This window comes from Dichomitus squalens, assembly GCF_000275845.1.
Source record: "Dichomitus squalens LYAD-421 SS1 unplaced genomic scaffold DICSQscaffold_1, whole genome shotgun sequence".
In the NCBI taxonomy this organism is placed as follows: Eukaryota; Fungi; Basidiomycota; class Agaricomycetes; order Polyporales; family Polyporaceae; genus Dichomitus; species Dichomitus squalens.
This window is the reverse complement of record NW_006766883.1, coordinates 763872-785601: the sequence shown is the minus strand read 5'-3', so window position 1 is coordinate 785601 and position 21730 is coordinate 763872. Positions and strand designations below refer to the sequence as shown.

At 55.2% G+C, this 21730-nt stretch overlaps 4 protein-coding genes across 4 annotated transcripts; 1 reads left to right on the top strand and 3 right to left on the bottom strand.

Annotated features, from left to right (window-relative positions):
• Window positions 1-141: 141 nt before the first annotated feature.
• Window positions 142-4726, bottom strand: DICSQDRAFT_46510 (uncharacterized protein; the record flags this gene model as incomplete). Its single annotated transcript, XM_007359780.1, has 8 exons — window positions 142-176; window positions 230-307; window positions 369-649; window positions 707-903; window positions 959-1277; window positions 1329-1658; window positions 1733-3908; window positions 3967-4726. The coding sequence occupies 8 exons, from the start codon at window positions 4724-4726 to the stop codon at window positions 142-144; spliced, it is 4176 nt and encodes a 1391-aa protein (XP_007359842.1).
• Window positions 4727-7331: 2605 nt separating this feature from the next.
• Window positions 7332-9919, bottom strand: DICSQDRAFT_95231 (amino acid permease). Its single transcript, XM_007360103.1, has 12 exons — window positions 9699-9919; window positions 9616-9623; window positions 9444-9556; window positions 9271-9366; window positions 9187-9199; window positions 8960-9131; window positions 8680-8899; window positions 8325-8616; window positions 8112-8270; window positions 7885-8054; window positions 7584-7817; window positions 7332-7526 (listed from the first exon to the last, which is right to left on the bottom strand). The coding sequence occupies exons 1-12, from the start codon at window positions 9851-9853 to the stop codon at window positions 7521-7523; spliced, it is 1638 nt and encodes a 545-aa protein (XP_007360165.1). The 5' UTR covers window positions 9854-9919; the 3' UTR covers window positions 7332-7520.
• A 2973-nt stretch (window positions 9920-12892) lies between these two features.
• DICSQDRAFT_22751 (uncharacterized protein) lies at window positions 12893-13111 on the bottom strand (the record flags this gene model as incomplete). Its single annotated transcript, XM_007359686.1, has 1 exon — window positions 12893-13111. A coding segment is annotated over one exon (219 nt), but the record flags the coding sequence as incomplete, so codon positions are not given.
• Window positions 13112-16112: 3001 nt separating this feature from the next.
• DICSQDRAFT_130877 (Oligoxyloglucan reducing end-specific cellobiohydrolase) lies at window positions 16113-21263 on the top strand. Its single transcript, XM_007360102.1, has 18 exons — window positions 16113-16437; window positions 16494-16631; window positions 16683-16806; window positions 16860-17045; window positions 17105-17223; window positions 17276-17361; window positions 17414-17871; window positions 17928-18108; window positions 18165-18761; window positions 18815-19080; window positions 19140-19166; window positions 19220-19364; window positions 19421-19524; window positions 19580-19775; window positions 19831-20349; window positions 20400-20570; window positions 20625-20819; window positions 20878-21263. The coding sequence occupies exons 1-12, from the start codon at window positions 16126-16128 to the stop codon at window positions 19243-19245; spliced, it is 2520 nt and encodes an 839-aa protein (XP_007360164.1). The 5' UTR covers window positions 16113-16125; the 3' UTR covers window positions 19246-19364; window positions 19421-19524; window positions 19580-19775; window positions 19831-20349; window positions 20400-20570; window positions 20625-20819; window positions 20878-21263.
• Window positions 21264-21730: the final 467 nt, after the last annotated feature.

The window sequence follows — 21730 nt, the reverse complement described above, 5'->3', positions numbered from 1 at the left end:
TACAGTATTGAACGAGCGTGCGCATGGTGCCGATGCGGCAAGGACATGGGGTAGAGGCAGATGGTGCGGAGGGAGTAGTAAAACAGGAGCGGGTTCGTATGCGTATTGATCAGATAACTAAATATGAAGATGGGCCGCGGATCAAGCTTTCGACGCAGGTATGTGGAGATTGATAGCTGCAAGGAGAGGTCAGGAAGACGTTGCCGTAAACACAGAGCACGTTACGTACCCCGGAACCACGTCAGCGCGTCGGAAGTAGACGGGGCGTCGAAATATAGAATCGCCTTGTTGTCAACCAAGCGAAGAGCTGTGTACCAGTGCAGCCGTTAGCAACCCGTAAGAGTGTGTCCATGACGACTTGTACTCACTGTTACCATGCACAATACTTGCTGGTTGCGGAAGCGTCTGCATCCGGAGCACAGCCCAGAGATCAACATTGGATGTAGGGTCCTGCCCTTCTGAAGGGTCCCTGCAGAGCACCAGCAAGTCATTGCACAAGATGCCAACCAGGGACCTTGGGGTCAACTCAGGCGATAAGCACTCGACCTCGACCGAGGCGGCGTCCCCCTGCGGATTGATGACCTCGAAGGCCACCGTCGCCTTCCTGACCACACGCGTGAGCTGCAGTGCGCCATCCATGATGAGACGTCTGTGCATATGATTTAGTACATACGTTCGAAGAGAGAAACCATAGATAAATACGCACCGATGCGGCTGCACCAGCGGGCTGGGGAACTTCCCGCGTATCCTCGATTGCCACTGGACAAGCCGACGCCGTGACTCCGATTCTCGCTTGCCCTCGTTCATGTTGGTGGCGAGGGAGGCGATCTCTGTCAACGCGCGCTCAATAGGATCGTCCATGTACTCGTACATCGGAGGACTGCTTCGGACGAGTTCTTCGAGCTGTCGGTTCGTGTGAGCAGACGCGATATACGGCGAGACCGACCGCGGCGCTTACCAGAAGCCTGTAACGAGGGATACGCTGAACGGGGAGGAGAAGATAACCTTCCAGGTTAAGCTGCGAGTGCCTGGGGTTCATTCGGCACCGCTTCAGGTACGCCTTAATCCGCTTTCGTTGGCTCGACGTGAGATGAACGACGTTCGTATCCCGTCCACCGTCCGCAGATCCTGCATGACCTAAGCCCGCCGCTATGTTCAAGCTGTGACCTACAAGCTGTGCGCTGCTGGAGGACGGTGACAAGGCGGCAGCAGCGGCCGGAGTCGTCGGCCTGTCAGACACCCACGACTTGATGCGCTGTACCGAGTTGTCGAAATTGCTACATTCGAAAGTCAGATTGTCACCGGAATCGGGAACGCCGGGCACCTACTTGATGTATGTCGAGTACATCTTCATGAACGCAGCATGTGAAACGAAAGTATTCGCCACATCCCGCGCCACATCCAATGACTTCTGTGCATCGACTTCACCTTGCGCGTTCAAGAGGGAGGCAGCAGCACGCTCAAGGGCCGGCAGGAAGCTCTCCCTGTGGAAGTAGAAAAGCGCCTCAAGACCGCTGAACACGATCTTGCGCTCCTGTGCAGGGACCACAGTGTCTTTGCTCTGCCCAACGCCACCGAGAACATTGACGGTGGCAGCGGCGGGCTTGATGTAGATGTCAACGAGCTCTTGGAGACCACTGACGTACGTGCGTTCCGTCCTGTAATTGATCAATGTTCAGTGACTGACCGGTATGGCTGACACGGCCGACCGCGCTATATAAGCCATACGCACTCGACTATCTCGCGGATAACCCTAGCACGTTTAGCCTTGTCGTCCTTGTGCTTGCGCTCCTCGCCGCCACCCGAGCCTCCGCTATCCGTCGTCGCCACACTATCCGTTTGCGTCGTGTTGCCGGTCCGAGCGATTGTATGCCGACCCTCGGTCGACCTCAGGTTGACAGACTCCGGTCGAGAGGGCGGAGCGCTCAAGGACACGGATGACATCGACATCTCCGAAGGCATACGAGCGCCGTCGACCAATGTCGGTCGGCGCGAGCGCGCCTGAGGAGAGTCGGACTGTGGGATGCCGCCGTACAGGGACAGGGTCTGGCTTTGGGACTGACTAAGATCGTGCATATCCCGGAGGTAGGACATGACAGATCGCAACGCACGAATGCGTGCTTCCCTCGCACGTTCCTCCTCACGACGCTGAAGCTCCTCATAAGACTCGATGTGCACAGGGCTAGGCGCAGGGAGATCTTCGGTGGATTCTTCCGTGCCATCCGTGGCGGTGACGCCAGGAACGAACTCGGAGGCATTGGGAATGGGGATAGGCGTCATGTCAATGGGAAGGAAACTTCTGCGTTTGTTTGCACGGGAGGTCGGCCCAGATGGTGGCACGAGAAGGCTGTTGCCGGCGTTGTTGGGTGCGAGCTTGGCGGCCTCGTTAGAGGTCTTCTTTAACTGGTCCAGGGGTGAGATTTTGAGCAGGTCCGCTGAGGCCTTACGAGAGAGGCTGGGCGGCATCTCCGGCTGCTCCTGCAGAGGAGCACCAGTGATGGAGATAGGAGCATCACCAGCAGGGATACTAGCCAGTTGCTGGTGTTGAGAATATTGTGCCGAGGGAGGCTGTCGCATCTGCCCGCCATGCATGGAAGTCCGAGACATGTGCGGTGAATCTGGACGAATCTTGCCCATCGACATTTTCTTGAGGAAACCCCAGCGACTGCTCTTCTCCTTGTCACCCGAACGCGGTCGTGGAGGCAGAGCATGGTCCATCGGAACGGGGCCTTCCTGCGGGAAGGCCAATTTGTTCATGGGCAGCGGTGGAACGGGCTCTGCCCCAGTGTCCTCCGTAGGGCTATCCCAGATGCTGCTGTCCACCGTTCGCCGCGAACGACTACTGATAGTAGGCGACACGGCACCTGAGGCACCTGAGGCACCTGCAGCAACACCGAGACTCGCGAACCTCCGCGGAACGTCACCTTGGGCGTCCGCAGCCACGTTGAGCAGATTGGAGCTCGACGCAGAGGTTACGTACTCCGTGAGCGCGGCGCGCTGGGGAGATGAGGAGACTGATGTTGAGGGTCCGCGGACAGAGCCGCCGTAATTCCTACGCAGCTCTCCCGCGGACTTCATCTTCCTAACTTCCCTATCAGAGTCGGGCGCGCCCCTGGAAGGCGCGTTCGAGGGACCAGCTTCGCTAAACATCGACTTCGGGCCATGGGAGCTGGTGCGGCTTTTGTCGAAATAGGCGCGGTTGGGCGTGGTTCTCGTGCGAGACAGACCGGGGGAAGCAAGATGAGTGCTAGTTTGCGGGGTGGGTGCGGTGATGGACCGCGCGAGATTGGGCGCACGAGGAGACGTCACCGTGAGGTCCTCGTCTCCGTGTGTGGCGCGGTCGGCAGAAGTAAGGGTTTCCGGCGTGTCTTCCGTTTCCGTAGTTGTGGAAGTCATGGTGCTCCTGATGCCAGCTGATAGCGGAGGGAACATCGGTGTGGAAGGCTGGTAGGTAGGCGACAGTGGCCCGCGGGATAGCAACGGCTCCATGAGAGCTTTCCAAGGGCCCTGGAACGGATTCCCATCGACGAGGAGTGTCTCCAAGGAGGGCAACACACACAACCAGCTAGGCAAAGAATGCATCTTGTTCCGCCGGATGCTTAGTGTGTGAAGTCGCTCGAGCGCCGCGAGGTTGGCCGGAAGCGTGCTGAGACCTGTTGAGTCGACGATGAGAACCCGGAGGTTTGTCAGCGTCGACAGGAACGTCGGCAGAGCACGGAGGGGATTGGAAGCTATATTCAGCTCCTCGAGATTGATGCATTGAGCAAGGGTAGGTGGAAGGGCACTGAGGAAGTTGGCGGAGATGTCGAGGGCGAGCAAAGAAGAGCATATCCCAGGCAGTATAGACGTGAGGAACATGGGTACGGCGTTTGGAGTTGGAGAAGACCCGATGAGCAGATGTGTCGTCCCTTCACACCATACCTTCGTCAATTCAAATATCAGACACGAGTGCGAAACGAAGCGCACCTGGAGCGACGTGCAGCCGCACGATGGCAGTGTCATCTCCTCTAACAATGACACCGCGCCCTTCCTCGGCCATGACTGCGGCACTAGTAGGCTCCTCCTCAACCTCGTCTTCGTCTTCATCCTCCTCACCGTCATCAAAAGATGGGTCCTCATCCGTATCCTCATCACTTCCAAGTCCAGCTTCGTCGCGTTCGTCCGGCTGTTGCCAACCAAGGTCAAAGCTAGGAGAACTCCGCAGCTGAGGCGGGATGGCCTTCTCGTGCATCGAATTAGGCTTGCTGCTGTTCGCAAGCGACGAAGAACGAGAGCGGATGCTGTTCTGGTAGAAGTCCGACCAACGTGTCTGATCGACCGGAGTCCTACCTGCAGTTGTCCGGGAAGCTCCTGCATCCTTTGAAAGCTGGACAACATCGTCGGTTGTGATACCGACTCCAACACCCTTTCCGGACTCGTCGTCTCCCAAGGCCACATGGACATGACCGTAGTCACCTGACTTGGCCGATCCAGTGTACCCCGACGACCGCGTCGATGCGGACGCAGAGTCTGTAGTTGAGAGCGCGGGAGTGCTAGAACCGACTTGCCACCGCGGTATTCTGCGGTACGGATACGGGTCAGGGAATTGAGAGGGGTCGGGAAGAGCGGTGACTGACGTCGAGCGCTGGGAGGAGTGGGAGTAGCTGGAATCGGATAGAGTACCCTCTTCATCGTTACTGCCGTTAAATGCGGTGTAGCCGAGGGCGGACAGTGATTGGGAGTTCATCACGGGAGGCGGAGACAACACAGAGGTAGGGGAACCCGCGACAGGGTAAGTGCTGGAGGGGGATGCGGGGCCAGGCGAATGCGGGTAGTAGTCCGAGCTCCAGTCATCTTGAGGGCCGACCTTGGACGGCGTTGGAGCGCGAGGTCTTGCGAGCATGGCAGCTTTGCCAGGGGAGAATGGAGAAGGAGGGGAGAGGGCGGAGAAGTGGTGATAGTCTAACTCTGGGGAGCAACTGTATCAGCTGCTGTAAAGACAGACTCGGAAGAGAGGCCAGGAAAGACCGTGGGGTCGGGGCGCGCGTGGAGGCAGTCGCCAGGGCGAGTGAGGAAGCCGGCAAGGACGAGGACGGGAGGAAGGAATGGCGGTCGGAGGACAACACGGACGGACTGCCTGCGATTACGGTACCGGGCAAGCTTCTCTTGGACGCATTTTACCAGGCCCCATTCTGGGCCTGCGGACCGTCCATCTCACGCAGCGTAGAACGGAACACTCACCGTGACCAGACCTCCTGCCCCTTACATGTTTCTCCTCGACGTCCGCCCAGAGGCCCAGCACCGGGCTGTCTACGTCGCCGTCGTCAAGGTCGGGCAGCCGAGGGCGAGACTTGTAAGACAAGAGATCATCTTCGATTCCTGAGCCTGGCATACGGCGCTGAATTGCTGGCTGTCGGTGGAACTGACAGGGAGGTCGTAATGGGCGTCCAGAATAATGTGCAGGAGGAGGGGACGACGTGAAGACGGGGCGTAGCTCTGCCTCTGGTCGGAGATGTCGTCGCTAACAGCAGTAACCGCTCTCCCATGAGGCTCCCATGCCCAGCATATCCTTCGTTGGAATCATCCATCACTGCACCCCCGTTCGCCATCATTGTATCATCCAGGTACAGCAACTCCCCCCCTCATATTTAAAGCCTTCTCATATCCTGCTAATAGAAGAACCTGCCCGGCCTCTTATCCCCAACAATAATAGCGCGGTGCTAGTGCTAGTGTCCACCGTCCTCAACAGTATAGCTGAATATATGCGTTGACCCACTGCTCCCGCCCCCTCCGGATTTCCGCCATCACAGGCTGCAGTTGACCTATGAATCCATCACCATAAGCGAGACCCCACCGCACGTCAGGATGCGACGCCACGGTTAGGGATGGAAGTACAGAAGATACCGCCCAACCCAGCAAGGAATCTGCAAGAACGCTTCTGTCTCCGCTGTGCTCGCGCGATCATTTCCCCTCCCTCCCGTTCACCTTGCTACCCTCTAACCATTCACCCTGCTACTGCGCGCTGCGGAATGAGGTAGACGAAGTGAAAAAATGGTTTGATATAGCCGACCGTCGGCGGCGATTACACAGGTCATCCCGTAACATGCATATGCGCCATACCGCCGCCATGAGCGTTATCAAGACGCTTCGCGCCCTCTCCAGCGGAAAAACTTCTCGCGCATGGACCAAGGAACCATGACACATAAGAGCATAATCTGGCACCTGCCCCGCACGTATCAGCGGAGCACATCATGATAATCATGTCATGTCAAACGACATCCGTACTGTAGCAGCTGCGTCTCGTAGGGGGATCAAGTCTTCACATCACCAACCGCCTCCCGCAGACTCGGCGCAGAGCTCTGCAGCACTGCGCCATCGATGCATGCCTGAGACCTCTCCGCGCCAGGAGGCGTTTCCGACATGCGCTATGTGTGACCTGCGCTGCGACTGTGCGTCACGTATAGCGTGGCTCAGACCGAGGCAATGTCGGAGACAGTCTCGACCCGTCTTGAATCACAAGCGAGGTACCACGACAATGCAAGTCTCGAGCAGATGCATGACGTCCAAAGTCTCATATCAGCACACATACTGTTACATCTTCCTTGACATTTGAATCCGACAATCGTACGGGAAGGCACGCTCGGCACGATGCAGTGGTCGCCGTGGGCACCACGTGGTATGATACATCCGTACCTATTGACCAACTGTCGTTTTGAGTTGCAATACAATAGCCGCAGACTCCACATTGAATATGTCACCGGTAGGATCGACCGGTGGCACACTGTGTCCGATCGCGATTCCAGCCTGACCTGAGCCACTGTATGATCACGGCCTTGCTCATCCGACCAAAACCGTGTTGTATGCGAATCAGATTGATTGTCTAAGGTGTGAACAACATGGGACAGCGATGGGACACGGGGAGGCACGAGGGTATCAGGATGGCTCGGGTCAAGATATGTTTGAGATGGGACACGGCGTCCCATAGTTGACAGATCCCGTTATGTGAACATAAACAGAGAACATGCGGCTGCAATGCACTTTTCTCGAAGTGTTCCGACCGGGCGAAATAGCGAGACGTCCACGTCTCGGGACGGACCTACCGTAGACACAGCACCCAGATTTGTTTGTCTCTGTGTAACCCCTCTGCGACGAAGAATATCTAGGAAACACGCAACCAGCACGCCTTGTCCTGCCGCGTTGGAGCGCTATGGGTCCATATGTACGGCGGACGAATTTGAAGGCACGAGGCGGGACCATCCACACCGTGGCTGCTCTACCCACTCCGTCCGCCCACGTCTTCTTTCGCGGCGTTTACGGCAGCCGCACGGGCACACATGGAAACGTTCCCAAGAGGATAAGACGGGATCCTCCTATATAATCGGTTGTCCAGGATATACAGATCCCTATATATATCTACAGTACAGTAAATGACAGCATTGCACGAGTATGCGCGTCAATGCGTATGTGCATGATGGGGCATTACAACAGATCCCAAGTATTACAGCAGCAGGTTGGATAGATATCGGTCGTCGGACGACGTTTTACATCTGAAGGGACCCCAGTCAGCGGAAAGGCCCGGATCGCACCGCAGACGGAGCACTCACCAGCCAAGACCAGAAACGCTCAACCCAGTTCCTCGGAGGGGGCTCGTCGTAGGTATCAGCCTCGATCTCCTTCAGACCGCTCACGAAGTCCATCTCTTCGAGCCTCACGAGCGGTGTGCGGAAGTAGATCTTCGCGCCAATATAGAGGATAGGGAACAGCACGAAGGGGAGATAGTTCGTGACGAAAGTAGCGGTGTCCCAGTTACCCTTCAGGAACACAGCCCAGCCCGAAAACTGCCAACCAAAAGCGCGTAATGAGTCAGCAAACTGTATGCAGCAACTTGTGTCTCAAAGGACTTACGAAGCAGATGATGAGGCACATGATGAGAGCGTACCACGCAGCGAATGGCTGCAGGAAATGCGCATACGGGAGCGTTGAACGATCAAAGCCTTGAAGCTTGAACCCCCGGTAGAAGCGGATATACGTGAGGGAAATTCCGAACCAAGTCATCAATCCGGCGATAGAGGTCACTATGACGGCAGTCCGTCAATGTGATTATCCAGCCATAGAAGCAGACGTTGACTTACTGTTGACGAACCAATTGAAGACCTTGCCGGCCCCAGTGGAGACACCCATGTACGCAAGACAGGAGAAGAGTGCACAGAAGATGAGAGAAACGATGGGAAGACCGCCACGTGTAACCTTGGTGAAGAACCTGGGAGCGTTGCCGGCAAGAGCAAGACCGTCTGCGATGATATCAGTCAAATGGCCCCCGTTCCGAGAGGTAGCTGGAAACGTACATAGTGCACGGGAAGAAGTGTACAAGTCACTAGACGCAGCCGACCAAGCCGAAGTCAAGAGTGCGGCGTTGATAACGGATGGTAGACCCTTTATGCCCGCATTCTTGATGGCGATGACAAAAGGCGACTTAGCGGCGTTGGACGCACCGATACCGAGATTTTTGGTATTCGAGGGAACGAGAAGGCCAATTACGATGACGCCACCAATGTAGAAAAGTAGGATACGGATGTAAACCCGCTTGATCGCCTTTGGCAAGTTGCGACGAGGGTTCTTCGCCTCGCCAGCAGCAATCTATGAAGATGTCAGTATTTCCTCTAGAATGGCCGCAAAAGATATATCTGGTGCGAGACTTACAGCAACAATCTCAGTGCCGATGAACGAGAATGCGGCTTGCGTCAAGACAGCTACAAAGCCAAGGAACCGGCCCTCCGCACCAGCGATGTTATCGTACTGAACGAATGGACCAGGATGCTTCCAGTACCGGAAACCGAGGCGATCATGGTTCGGGCCGCCGCCAAGATCGAGGACGATACCAAGGATGATCAAACCAACGATAGTGATGACCTTGATTGAACTACAGGATTGTAGGTCGATTAATTGCGAACTGGATACCGTGCGTGACTGCAGTACTTACGCGAAGATAAACTCAGCCTCTCCGTACGCGCCGGCGCCGAACATGTTGATGGTGATTACGACGACGAGACACATTGTGATCCATGCCGCATTGTTGACCTTCGAATCCCAGAAGTCAATGAGGATGGCGGCCGCACTTAGCTCCGCGGGCAAGATGATTGTCCAGTTGTACCCTGACTGGAAGTTAGACATCCCGTCACGAGGACAGCGGATTATGTGGTGACACACAGTAATTCCATCCCTACCAGGTTGACCAATTCGACAACTGTCAGCACCGTGACAAGCGCAGAACTTTCATAAGAGATTGCTCACCATCGTGAATGAGAAAGCAGGATCCACGAAGCGTTCAGCCAGCTTGATGTGTCCACCAGGAATAGGAAGGAAAGCAATCATTTCTCCGAGGGAGATCTGCAAGGGCCATAGCGCAATGGAGGAGCGGGGTCAGATACGGAGTGCGGACGGTATCTCAAGTGCTCAAGACACACCATGACGCTATAGCAGACCGTGCCGACGACCAGGAAACCGAGCAAGAGGCCGATAGGCCCGCCCTGTGCCAGTGAAGAAGCCGTACCCAAGAACAACCCAGTACCGATGACACCTGCAAGATAGCGGAGGTTGGACTCTACAATTGTCTGAGGATGCCGGTGCTGTACGTACCACCGATACTAGCAAGTCGCAGAGACCGCGATCAGCATCTGATGTCTAGAAACGAAAATACAACGGGAAAGCAGTACACGCACCTAATCATAGCGATATGCCTGTTCTTGAGCTGACGCTTCAAAGTGCCCTCCGCGTGAACTGAGCCCGTGTGCGACTCAGAGTCGTAGTCCAGACGCTTCTCCACGATAGTCTGGTTCACGACGGGCGAGCCATCGTCCTTGTCTCCGATACCCATGTTGGCGGGTGGCAGTAAAAGACCGACGGAAGACGGTACGGGGGAGGAAGATGGAGGAGGTGATGCAACAGGTGGTGAACCTTGTCTTCCAAGTGCTTCTTTCCCAGCCCCGGGTTATATAGCCCCACACCCGTGGGCCTCCGAGTGCCTAGCAAGCGCTCTGGTGACCGTTCTCCGTCGCCGTAGGCGGGCGATAAGTACGCGGCTGCACATTTATCCCGATACCGCCACTCCCTGCACACTCGAGATTGTCCTCTCTCCTCTTAGCCAAAGATATTTTCCGGCACTTTTCTCCCCATTCTTAGGCCCTCGTTGTGGGGCAATGCTGTCAGCTGTCACGGCTCCAAGAAGAGCCAGAAGGAGATAGGGAGGCTCTCCAAGGCATATCGGTCTCAAATCTGTCCCGAATATTTTGGGCGGCAAAATCCTGACATGCCCGTAAACGATCGCGCTGCACATATGATAAAGTCTAGCCGATGCGGGGTAGCATCACGCGCAACTTCCCACCGTATCTGGCTTATCGAGGCTAACCGACTTCCTGATGCACATAGGCGAGTGCGTCCTACTCATGTCCTGCTGTCGCGCATCTTCGAAACCAGGACAACACCGTCCTTGTCATCAGTACGATCAACGGTCGCTGTTGTCCGGTCGATACGTTGTGCGCAGGGAGGACAAGCTCGTCTGGGCTGCCGCAAGAGTGTGCGAGATCGTACGTGGCTTGACAGTTCTTGACAGGCCCCCAGCCAGTCGCGATCAGTGCATATGGCGACCGCCCATACTTGGGACCCCATTCACTTCCGATGACGGGCGTCTTCCCTATCACGCTACAATAGCCACCGCCCTTTCTGTCCATATCTGGCATACGTAGCAAGCGGCGTCCTCTCCCATCTCCCGCAAATGTCGGAACCCCACTCGATCAAGTCAGATATGTTCTCCTGCACAGCTCAGTCATCCTAGGAACCCACAGAGATCTGGAAGTTGTCTATAGAACTCCAGGACGGCTCATAGCCGCTCACACGACAGACACCAACCATCACTAATACTACTTAGGCCTAATCGTCAGGCACCGAAAGCGTCGATTACCAACTTTGAATCTGTTTTAAGGAACCCCTATCAGTCGTACCTATCGAAGTGCAATAGCCGAACCAGCCTCGCGGAACCTCTAGCCACATTACATCAAGCGGTCAGCCACAAAGTCTGTAAGCTACCAGACGGAAGCAGACGAAAGAGCTCGAAAGAGCTCCATGCGTAAGTACAGTACATGCACACAGAAGTACTCGATCGAAAGCGTTTCTCGCAGGCTCACGGGCGTCCCATGGCCTCCTTCAGCCACCTATACACATCAGTGTCCATCTTGTACGGCATCTCCTCGTCCGCGTCAGCAAGCGCGAGCAAATTTTCATGCGGCGTGAGACTAGGATCCCAGGCGAACAGCATCCCCTCCACCTGCCGCGCTTCGAGGTCGTCCATTTCCGCAGGGGTCAGGCGAACAGACGGAGCACGGGTCGTACGTCCTGTCATGGAGCCAAGGATAGAGGTATGCGGATGGAGGTAATCCTGTGCTTCACCTTCATCGACCGTGGCGTACGGAGGTTCCTGACGTGTGAGAAGATAATCGGAGGTGCTCGTTCTAGGGTCGCGACACAGTGCGGACGGCCCAGCCTCAGGCGCGGACGCCCTAGACGGACTACGTCCCGGAACTCGTCCGGGACGAGGGATTAGCCCGCATTGCTTCATGAGCGGTGTTGACAGTACCTCCTCCTCTGTGTGCTGTGGCCAAGCGTTGAGGTCATAGCAAACGGTTCTGCGAGGTGACGTCGCCTTCAAAATACCGCGCGAAGGATTCGGCATGTCACGATGACGAGGACGGGCCAGCGGCTCGGTCAGGCGACCACCCGTCTCGTACTGCGCGTCCTTCATCGCCTCTCCCTCAGATATGTCCTCGTAGTCCCACGGCATGCAATGCGAAACGTCGGCATCCCATCGGATAGTCTGATCCTTCTCTAGAGCCTCCTCCCATGCCGCAGTGAGAACGATCCACTTAGGTGAAGAGTCAACTCGTCTCCTTTTTGAAGGCCTTCGCTCGTTCCCACCTTCGTCCTCCATATCTTCCGCTTGACGCTTCAGGGTGCCGAGCGATATGCTCACACCTCTCGGTAACGGACGCTTGTAGCCAGGCGGGGTGAGGCTATATTCGCTCTCATCGCCACGCCAATATGGCAGCCCCAGCTGACCGCACGTTATCGCGTTTGCGTTGCGGATGTAGGCGGCGCGATAAGAAGACATAATCATCTCTGTGGGAGGGTGAGGGACGTAGTACCCGCGAGGACCATCGTACGGTTCGGAGGCGAAGTCGCGGACCTTGACTAGCGGAGGGGTGGCGGACGCAGCAGACGCCCTAGGTAGCTCGGACGTAGCACAAGAGTAGCACTGAGTAGTATCTAAGTAGATGCACAGTTAGCTGAAGTTTCGCGAAAGCGACGATGGCAACTTACGTTCCCATGTTGGGCCGGGGACAGGAGGTATATCAGACTCGGCGACACCCACTCGCGGACGCTTCGCGGGAGGCGCTCCGTGTAGAGTGCGGAGAGTTGACGCCTTGCGTTTTTGCCAGCTTCTCGATAACGAAGGATCGGTGGAAGGTGAGGCTCTGTTTCGGATAGGGAGCGGAGAAGTGGGGGACAAGACGAGGAGCGGGGAGACCACCTCAAGTGCACGCTGTTTCTCGAGGCCGACGACGGCTGCTTGGAATGCGGACACCGCCTCCGCGTACGTCTCAGGTGTCCCACCGGGAACGAGCCAACGTCTCGAAGGCTGCTCGTACTCCCGGATCCATTCCTCCCACATCCTAGGTAAAAGTGCGCGCCGGTCACCCTTGTCCATCAAGCGAAGCTCGTAGTCTTGTGCCGTGCCGTAGTTGAGGATGAACCTGACTCTCCGCATCTCAAGCGCCATTTCCCTCTCGCTACACCCCTTCAGTCCGATCTCCGGTATTGGTCGAGTGGTACGGGCCATCGAGAAGTTCACGAGGTTGACGCGACTATCGCCGCCGATGAAGATGTTTTTCTTTTCGACCGCCCCGTGCAGTACACCAGCTCGATGTAGCTTGGCATACGCCTCGACAACACGCTGCTTGAGCGCGTCGGACATGGAGGGAGAGGCCTCGACCCAGAAAGAGTGATGGGGCACTTCCATGAAGAGCTGAATCACGTCGTGGGTGTTGTAGAGGTTGATTATCCATGGTACGACAACACCTTGGAGAGGACGGAGATAGCTGTCGGAGGAGAGCAGCTTGAACTACAGTCCAGAGTGTGAGCAGCGATCTTTCTCGTGTCCCTCATTGGGCCATGACGCACCTCCCGAAGAAAGCTGGATCTTGTCTCGTTGCGAGGCCAACTACATGTGGGTCGTTTCAGTAGATGTTCGCCGCCACCGCCACGACTAAGATGCACGCCTACCTCCTACACAACACGTTCATCGGCTGCCCGCCAATCACTGCAGACATTAGGGCTGACGTCCAGCCCCCGCGCCTGAGGTCGGCGACTTTGTCCGACCCATAGTCAGCTCCGCTATATTGGCACACCAGGACAGAACTCACCTTCGAGGTGGGCCAACGAACGCAATTTTCCAGCAGGCTGACCGGCAGCCCAAGCGTACTTTCCGTGCGGGATGTAGGCAACCTCGTAGTAAGTCTCCGGAGCTACGTCCGCCTCTGAGTCTGACAAGTCTGCCTCATTCCGTTCGTCCTCCGAAGCCGGACGAACTGGACGAGGGCTCAAGTGGAACGAGGAGTTTTTGTGAGGCCGGATCCAAAGTTTGGGAGACAGCGGCGGTGGCAGGTCTACATACGGCTGGGACAAGAGCTCAGACAGCCCGGTTTCATCACTTGCGCGAGTGATTGGACGGACAGTGGCGTCGTCGCCGCTCACGCCACGAAACTCATGGTGACGAATACGGCCTCTATGGGGAGCGATGATTTGGCGCAGTTGGTCCCAGTCGATGGTTTCCGTGTTCATTCTAGCAAGCTTGACGCAGGAAGGCTCACCACCAGAGAAGGATCCATCGCCTTCATGACCGTCAATGATGCTGAATGTGGGGGAGAGCTCACGAACGGGAGAAGGTGAGCGCGATGGCGGCGTAGGAGAGCAATGTTTCTCCTTTCTTTCCAGGGGCAATGGTCGAGGAACGGTATGGCGTGGGGGTACAACTGTTGGAGCCATTATGGCGATGCGATGGTAGAGGTTGAGCGTCGGGATGCACAGTACGAATATGAGGAGAAGAGTGGCACGCTCATGTTGCTCTGCACATAGATTTCTAGCGAAGGCATGGCCTACGCACGCCCACAGAGGCTATAGGACTGCAGAGAACAACAAAGCCTTGTGATGGATTAGGGAAACCTGCAAGGACGTTACCACTCCCACCGTGGGCATATCACGATGGTTTGACCCTTCGATGTGCTAAAACCATGTGAATTATTATTGTCTAAATGAACTCCGCCTGAAGTAACTCAAGACCTGGTAGAAATATGCGGACTACTTAGTGACTGCTTGTGTCAAGCTCAGTACATCAAGGATGAACTGTTCAGAATGTTTTGTTGCAGACCTGGTATATATTCATGCGAAAATCATTCAGAATGCGGAGGGTATAGTGAGGTTCATTCACAAATGAACTCCGATATAATCTTTCCCATGGTTCAAGGGTTTCAATACAATGGGAGCTCAATGCTATCGGATTTTGGCTGACTAGATAAATACCATTCTATCACAGATCTGTCAACCATGCGAGATATTTAATCGGAGATCACCTGCGAATCACATTCAGTATATGTACCCTCCGCATTCTGAATAATTTCTGCATGGATATACACCAGGTCTCTAACAAAACATTCTGAACAGTTCATCTGTGATTGACCTATCCTTGAGCAGCCGGAAATTAGTCTGTACGGTTCTCCCATATCTCAGGTGACTGCAAGCGAATCTCATTTAAACAATTCTTTCCATGATTTTAGCGCACTGTAAGGTCGAACCATCATGATATGCCCATGGTGTCCGGCCGAGCGCCCTACCGTGCCCTTATTGTCGGCAGTTCCCGATGGGTACCCGGACCGCCAGATCAGACTCGGAGTCAGACCTGCCGTCTACCCCCTTCCCGCTTTCATCTGAACTCGCGGAATCTGCAGACCTCATGTAGGCCTCAAGCTTAGGAGAGATCCACGAGGACACGCCTTTTTGCTGATTGATTCTCTTGTCTTGTCACTTCGAATTGGGAGTATCCCTGAATTGAATTGGATGTTCGTACTACAGCCTGAGCTGTGCAACAATCCTTTCTGGTCTGTCAAACGCATATATATGCTATGGGATGGCTTCTGACCATGAACCTCACCGTTGACTGCTTCTCTCAGGTACACGTTTTGCATCCGGTCTCTCATGTGGACCAGGTTTCTCCGGTAGCGGAGCAGCTGTGCTCAGGATACCTAGACCTAGGCACAAGTGTGTCCTCTACGCATCACGTCAACTGACCAGACATCTCGTGCTCTCCATCGATGTCCTATTCTGCGGAATGTCATCACCGCCGTGACCTGCAATGTCGGCATACAGCATGCGTTCATGGCTTGAGCTTATGGGTATGCGGCGAAATGCTGCATGCCATGCGGGTTATACGGCAGCAGGTTTTGCGTGTCCGAAAGGCCTGAAGAGTTCTCAATTGTAACGCAGCAACGGGGTTTGTCCACTTTTCTATAGATCTCGAGATTGATCGTCTTGCGGCAATCTGTCTGCAATCCTAGGCTGCCAACCCGATCTATAGAATGGGTTAGACTTCGTTCAGAGGGAATTGGCACCGAGTGCCTCCTTGGTTGTCTCCATTGCGTCGGATTAAACCCCCCGTCGCCGCTTCTTCTCTGACCCTTCTGGATGCTGTTTAAGCTCCTAATCTCTGTGTTTTACATGTGCTACAGCTTCAGCGGAATCGCCCGGCATAATCTCGGTCATATTTGAGGTTATTGATCCTCGGAATATCTCCAGCACAAGACTGAGGTTCTTGCCAGAACTGCACGGAAATCTCTCGCGTCCATCGTGTACGGTTCACCTTTTGCAGCTGATTTCGCCTATTCTTCGGTTGCCGGTTGTCGTCATTCGCAATATACTCGGAGGCAGTAGCAATTGCTTCTTCTTGAAGTTCCCATATACTCCTCTGCGTCATGGACCGGGTATATAACATGAATCTCGACGTCTCGCATTCCTCCTCAAGCAACCTTGGCGCATCGCTCAGGCATGTTCCGCTCAACGGTCCTCACGGCTTTGTCTGTCTCCGCAGCGGTGACCTTCGTCGCCGCCGTCTCTTCCCAGACGTACACCTGGAAGAATGTCAAGATCGGCGGCGGCGGTGGCTTCGTTCCTAACATCGTCTTCAACCCGTCTCAGAAGGGCCTCGCCTTTGCTCGTACAGACATTGGTGGAGCATATAAGCTGAACTCCGACGACTCTTGGACCCCTCTGCTGGACTTCGCCGACGATGCTCGCTGGGATTATTGGGGTACCGATGCGATTGCAACGGATCCGGTTGACCCCAACCGTCTGTATCTGGTATGTCAAACATTCAGCATTGAGTGTCGTCTCGCTCACCTCATACCGGGTTCCAGGCAACTGGCATGTACACAAACTCGTGGGACCCCAGCAACGGGAACATCTTGATCTCCACTGACCAGGGGAAGACTTTCACTCCATCGCCTCTACCGTTCAAGGTCGGAGGGAACATGCCGGGCCGTGGTATGGGCGAGGTCCGTGCTTCCTTCGATGACGACTTCTGTCGGTATCTAAACCTTATAAAGCGCCTTGCTGTCGATCCGAACAGCAACAATATCCTGTACTTCGGTGCTCGGAGCGGACACGGCTTGTGGAAGTCGACCAATTTTGGCGCTACCTGGACTCAGGTCCAGAACTTCCCGAGTGTCGGTAAGCCGCGCACCGGAATACAGCGAGGATCATGACCTGATGTTCGTTTGCAGGTACTTATGTCCCCGATCCCACGGATACGACTGGGTACAACAACGACATCCAAGGACTGGCTTGGGTGACGTTCGATTCTACTTCCGCTTCCGGCAAGAACGGCACCGCGACGCCCCGTATATTCGTAGGTGTTGCGAACAAGGGTACTGATAACATCTTCGTTTCCAACGATGCTGGTTCGACTTGTAAGTCACAGCGCCTGATGGCGGACTCGTCCGACGATCTTGCTAACAGATCCTGCTAGGGGCCGCGGTTGCGGGGCAGAACAACACTTTCCTCCCCCACAAGGGAGTCCTTTCTGCCGCCGAGAACTCTCTTTACATATCGTACTCCGACGGTTCGGGCCCATACGACGGTACCGCGGTAAGCGACTTTGTCAAGCCAAGGAAGCTTTTGTTCTCATTCAGCGGGATAGGGGAGTGTCTGGAAGTACAACATCACTGCTGGAACTTGGAAAGACGTCACTCCAGTGTCTGGAAGCGACCTCTACTTCGGTTTCGGGTGTGTGAAGCGCATATATGCACCACTGCTCGTCCTAACTCTGCTCTCCTAGCGGTGTTGCGGTTGATGCCCAGCGCCCCGGCACCGTCATGGTCGCCGCCCTCAACTCATGGTGGCCTGATGGGCAGATCTTCCGTTCTGTCGACGGCGGTACTACTTGGACTGCTCTCTGGGCATGGGGAAATTATCCCACGCTGTACAAGTACTACACGTACGACGATACCCTTGCGCCTTGGATAGGCCCCGACGATACCAACACCGACGCTGGCACTCTCCAAATTGGCTGGATGATGGAAGGCTTGTCGATCGATCCGTTTGACTCCAACCACTGGCTCTACGGCACTGGCGAGACTATATATGGCGGCCACGACCTTCTCAAGTGGGACACCACTACGTCGCGTAACATTACCCTCAAGTCTCTCGCTGATGGTATAGAGGAGACATCAGTCCAAGGCCTGATCTCTCCCCCAACCGGGCCTCCCCTCATCTCAGCAATCGGTGATGTTGACGGTAAGAACTCATTCTTGCAAGCGTCACTCTGGATGTGCTCACTGAGTATCTGACAGGCTTCGTCCATAATGACCTCGACACCCCTCCCGCTGTATCGTTCTCGAACCCGTCGTACTCTAGCTCCTCGGACATCGACTACGCTGGAAACAGTCCCACTACCATTGTTCGCGTCGGGACCTCTACGGATGGCTCTCAAGGAAAGCAGGTTGCTATCTCAAACGATTCTGGTGCTACCTGGTACGAGTCAACGCAGCTCGCACACCGTGTAACCGCTTACCGGTTGCTTTCCTCAGGTCCCAGGACTACGGTGCAGCTGATGACGTCGCAGGCGGCAAGATCGCCGTCTCCGCAAACGGCGACACCATCCTTTGGAAGACGAGCGGAAGCGGGACTCTCGTTTCACAATACACCAACGCCTTCACCGCTGTCGCCTCGCTTCCCACCACTGCGGTCATTGCTTCTGACAAGAAGAACAACTCGATCTTCTATGGTGCCGATGGCTCTACGTTCTACGTATCCACCGACGGCGCGAAGACTTTCTCTAAGGCCGGGACTCTTGGCTCGTCGACCTCTCCCTTCCGCGTCATCGTTCACCCGAATGTCACCGGTGATATTTGGGTCTCCACAGACAAGGGTCTCTTCCACTCGACGGACACTGGTGCAACCTTCGCCGCCATCTCTGGCGTCTCGCAGGCATGGTCCATCGCTCTCGGTGCCCCCAAGACGGTCGGTGGGTATCCTGCCATCTTCGCGGCGGCGAACATCGGTGGCGTCGGATACTTCCGCTCCGACGACGCTGGCGTGAACTGGGTGCAGATAAACGACGCTGCTCACGGTTTCGGCTCTGCAAGTGCGAACGTCCTTGCTGCCGACCTTAGGACTTATGGACGGTGAACAATCTCGTGAGACTTCATTGAGCACTGTTCACTGACGTCGCCTCCAGTGTCTACATCGGAACGAATGGACGCGGTATCTTCTACGGCGATGCCTCTGGAGCGGACCCGGCCCCAACGGCCACAGCGTCCTCGACCACGGTTGCACCAACCACGACCTCTACTGTCAAAAGCACCGCCACGCCCTCCACGACGTCCGTTGTGTCTACCACAATTTCCGCAACGTCCTCCGCGCCGTCGTCCACGGCAACTGGAACAGCTCAGCTCTACGGACAATGTGGCGGTATCGGCTGGACGGGCCCGACGGTCTGCGCAAGTGCGTCTTGTTCTTCTTGTCTGCGTGATACTGACTACTAACGCGTAACATCGTGATAGCGGGAACCTGCGAGAAGCTGAACGATTGTGAGTCCCCTCATTTTTTTGCTTATTCCCATTGGCGCTGATATGGTACATAGACTATTCTCAATGCCTGTCGTCCTAGAAGGAGAAAATGCCAAGTTGAGCGAGTAGGAGAATGTTCGAGTCTTGTAACAAGATATGATGCAAGTCATATAGGGTTCAATGCAGTCGCCTTTCTTCGTTCTTCCACTCTTCCCAGACCTGACGGCCGCGTCGCATGATGACTTGGCCACGTGAAGTAACATATCCGCACGCACCTCGAAGAAACGGCGCCTCTCGCCAATCCTCACACCCCTGCAACTAGTAAGATCCAGCTTCTCCAAGTCCTTGCATGCATCAAGAAGGTGGAGCAATCCGACCTCTGTGGATGGCCACTTGGTCAAATAATGAGACGAAACGGGCCTATGTGCACATACTGGTGACCCTTGTTCCTGCGAGCTCGAGGGTCTTTAAGTTGGTACAAGCCGATAAATATGGTATCGCATTGTCATCCACTGGAGTATTGTTCAAGTTCAGATATTCTAGCCGAGGCGGTCCTTCCTCGGGTCCGTCAGGGGCTAACCCCTCCAAGTGGGACGGGCGAAGGTGAAGAATGCCGGACAGATTGAGATGCTGCATTTAGTTGTAAGCAGCTGGTGACAAGCATTGAGGAATACAGCACACTTACCGTGCACCTCCGACCCACTCTCCGGATGAATTGAGCAAGCGCCGCCCGGGGTCCCGGTCCAGCATTGAAGCCAATCCTTGTGTTCCAGACGAGACTAACACGTTCGAGTGCATGGCAATCTTCCAACGCATCGGTAATGGCGCGCAAAATGTCGTCTGTAATCGTTGTCCCTGACTCCTGAGATATCGTAGCCGTCGTAAATTCGTTGCCTCCCATGGCACCCAGCGATAGGACCTTTAACCCGGGAAGACCGGTCACGAGAGAAACGAGCTCGTTGCCAGAAACGTTCGTCGAGGTGAGCACTAGCTTTTCGAGCAACTTCCCGGACGGCAGCACGGGATGTTTGATTGGCGTGAAGGAGAGGTCTAGACGTCGGAGATTCGGACAAACTGCGAGTATGGGGTTGACACTCGCATCACCCACAGACGCCTGGCGTAGCTTGAACGAGCGTAAGTTAGGAAGCTGGAAGTCCCCGCTTGCTCTCAAGATACTCCACAGCTTTGCGCAAGCGTGATCCGTCTGTGCTGCCCGAGTCAATTATTGTCGATTCACGGGAGGCAAGGACCTACCCAGCTCACTATTCCCGCAACCTTCAGTACTTCCAGATGACTGCAGTTCTGGAGTAGAGGTGCCAAAGCCATGGCTGGGACCGCGGTATAATTGACATTCACAACCTCGAGCTGAGGACAATGATTTGCTGCAGAATGCGCCGTATCTGATCCGACCTTCGTACACCCTCTGTAGGATATCTGTAAACATGTGCTGCGTTAGAGATGGGGAAAGCGGCGCTACCTGAGGTTCAACTTCCGCAGAGACGGGAGCTTAGCCACCACTGATGCAAAGACGGAGTCTGCGATTTTCGAGAACCCTGTGAGCTCAAGCTCACGGAGCCTGTCCCTAGAGGGCATGTCCCCGATCGCAAACAAAGTAGAACGATTGACACCGGGAAGATCGCCACTTAGTACGACAGAAGATCCACGTAAGAAGTACTAATATACGAGAATTGAGGTCAACACATTCATGTACTGAAAGCTGAAGAAGACACACCGGAGCAATGAGAGCATGGGTGAGCAATGTCGGGCAAATCTGCCTACATGCTGCAAACACCTTCTGTACAAGAACGTCCGGGAGTTCTCTGAGAGAGTACTTTACGTCTTCCCATGTTTCCGGGTCACTAGACAGCTTCTGCATGTTTCCCGCAAAGGCACGGAGGCATATCGTCGCTAGAGAAGGTAAATGATCCGCAGCGTGCGGGTTGCGAATGGAGAAAGTAGACGTCGACGGGGCAGTAGATTGGGATTGGAATGTTGGAATGTCGTCATCGGCTTGTGATGCATTCGCCTTGCTCCGTTTGGCGGGCGGTCCGCCGATCTTTCGCGAGGATCTTTTGCGGCCCCCCATGCTGTTAGGATAGAGGGATTGTTGTGGAGGGCAAGGGCATTGGCAGGCTGAGAGTGGTTAGCATATCGGAGGAATGTGATGTGGTAAGGATTCGGCTGGATTCGGCAGCGACGACTCGGAAGCAGTCACAGCGCCCGGATTGGGCATCCTGGATCAGTAGCGCGGCAGAGCGGGTTTGGGTTGTCTCTAGGCCTCAAGCTCAAGTCCAAGCTTGGCTGCTGCCAACTGAAATGCTGTGTGTTTGTGTGGGTAACATTGACCCCGTGAGACCAGTCTGAATTCCGTACGAGCGCGCCTGTATTGCACCTCGCAATGTGCTCGTTTGGGTAACATAGACCAATAATGATGCTCAGTACTATTCATTTCGTCGAGGAATCTCGGTGCCAGTGCTTCAATATGTTTCCCGGACGTTTCTCTCCTGTCCTTTCCCCTCTCAACTAGCCTTGTAGTGAGTCCTATCTCGTATACCGCGTATGTCCGGACTTGGAGAAACCATTAG

Excerpts from the sequence above, each read along its gene's own strand:
- DICSQDRAFT_95231 (XM_007360103.1), bottom strand. The coding sequence starts at position 9,853 with ATGGGTATCGGAGACAAGGACGATGGCTCGCCCGTCGTGAACCAGACT. Across the intron at positions 8,900-8,959 it reads GAGGCTGAGTTTATCTTCGC|TTCAATCAAGGTCATCACTA; the intron begins GTAAGTACTGCA and ends ACAATCCTGTAG. Across the intron at positions 7,818-7,884 it reads TGTGCCTCATCATCTGCTTC|TTTTCGGGCTGGGCTGTGTT; the intron begins GTAAGTCCTTTG and ends TTTGGTTGGCAG.
- DICSQDRAFT_130877 (XM_007360102.1), top strand. The coding sequence starts at position 16,126 with ATGTTCCGCTCAACGGTCCTCACGGCTTTGTCTGTCTCCGCAGCGGTG. Across the intron at positions 16,807-16,859 it reads CCAGAACTTCCCGAGTGTCG|GTACTTATGTCCCCGATCCC; the intron begins GTAAGCCGCGCA and ends GTTCGTTTGCAG. Across the intron at positions 18,109-18,164 it reads AACGATTCTGGTGCTACCTG|GTCCCAGGACTACGGTGCAG; the intron begins GTACGAGTCAAC and ends TGCTTTCCTCAG.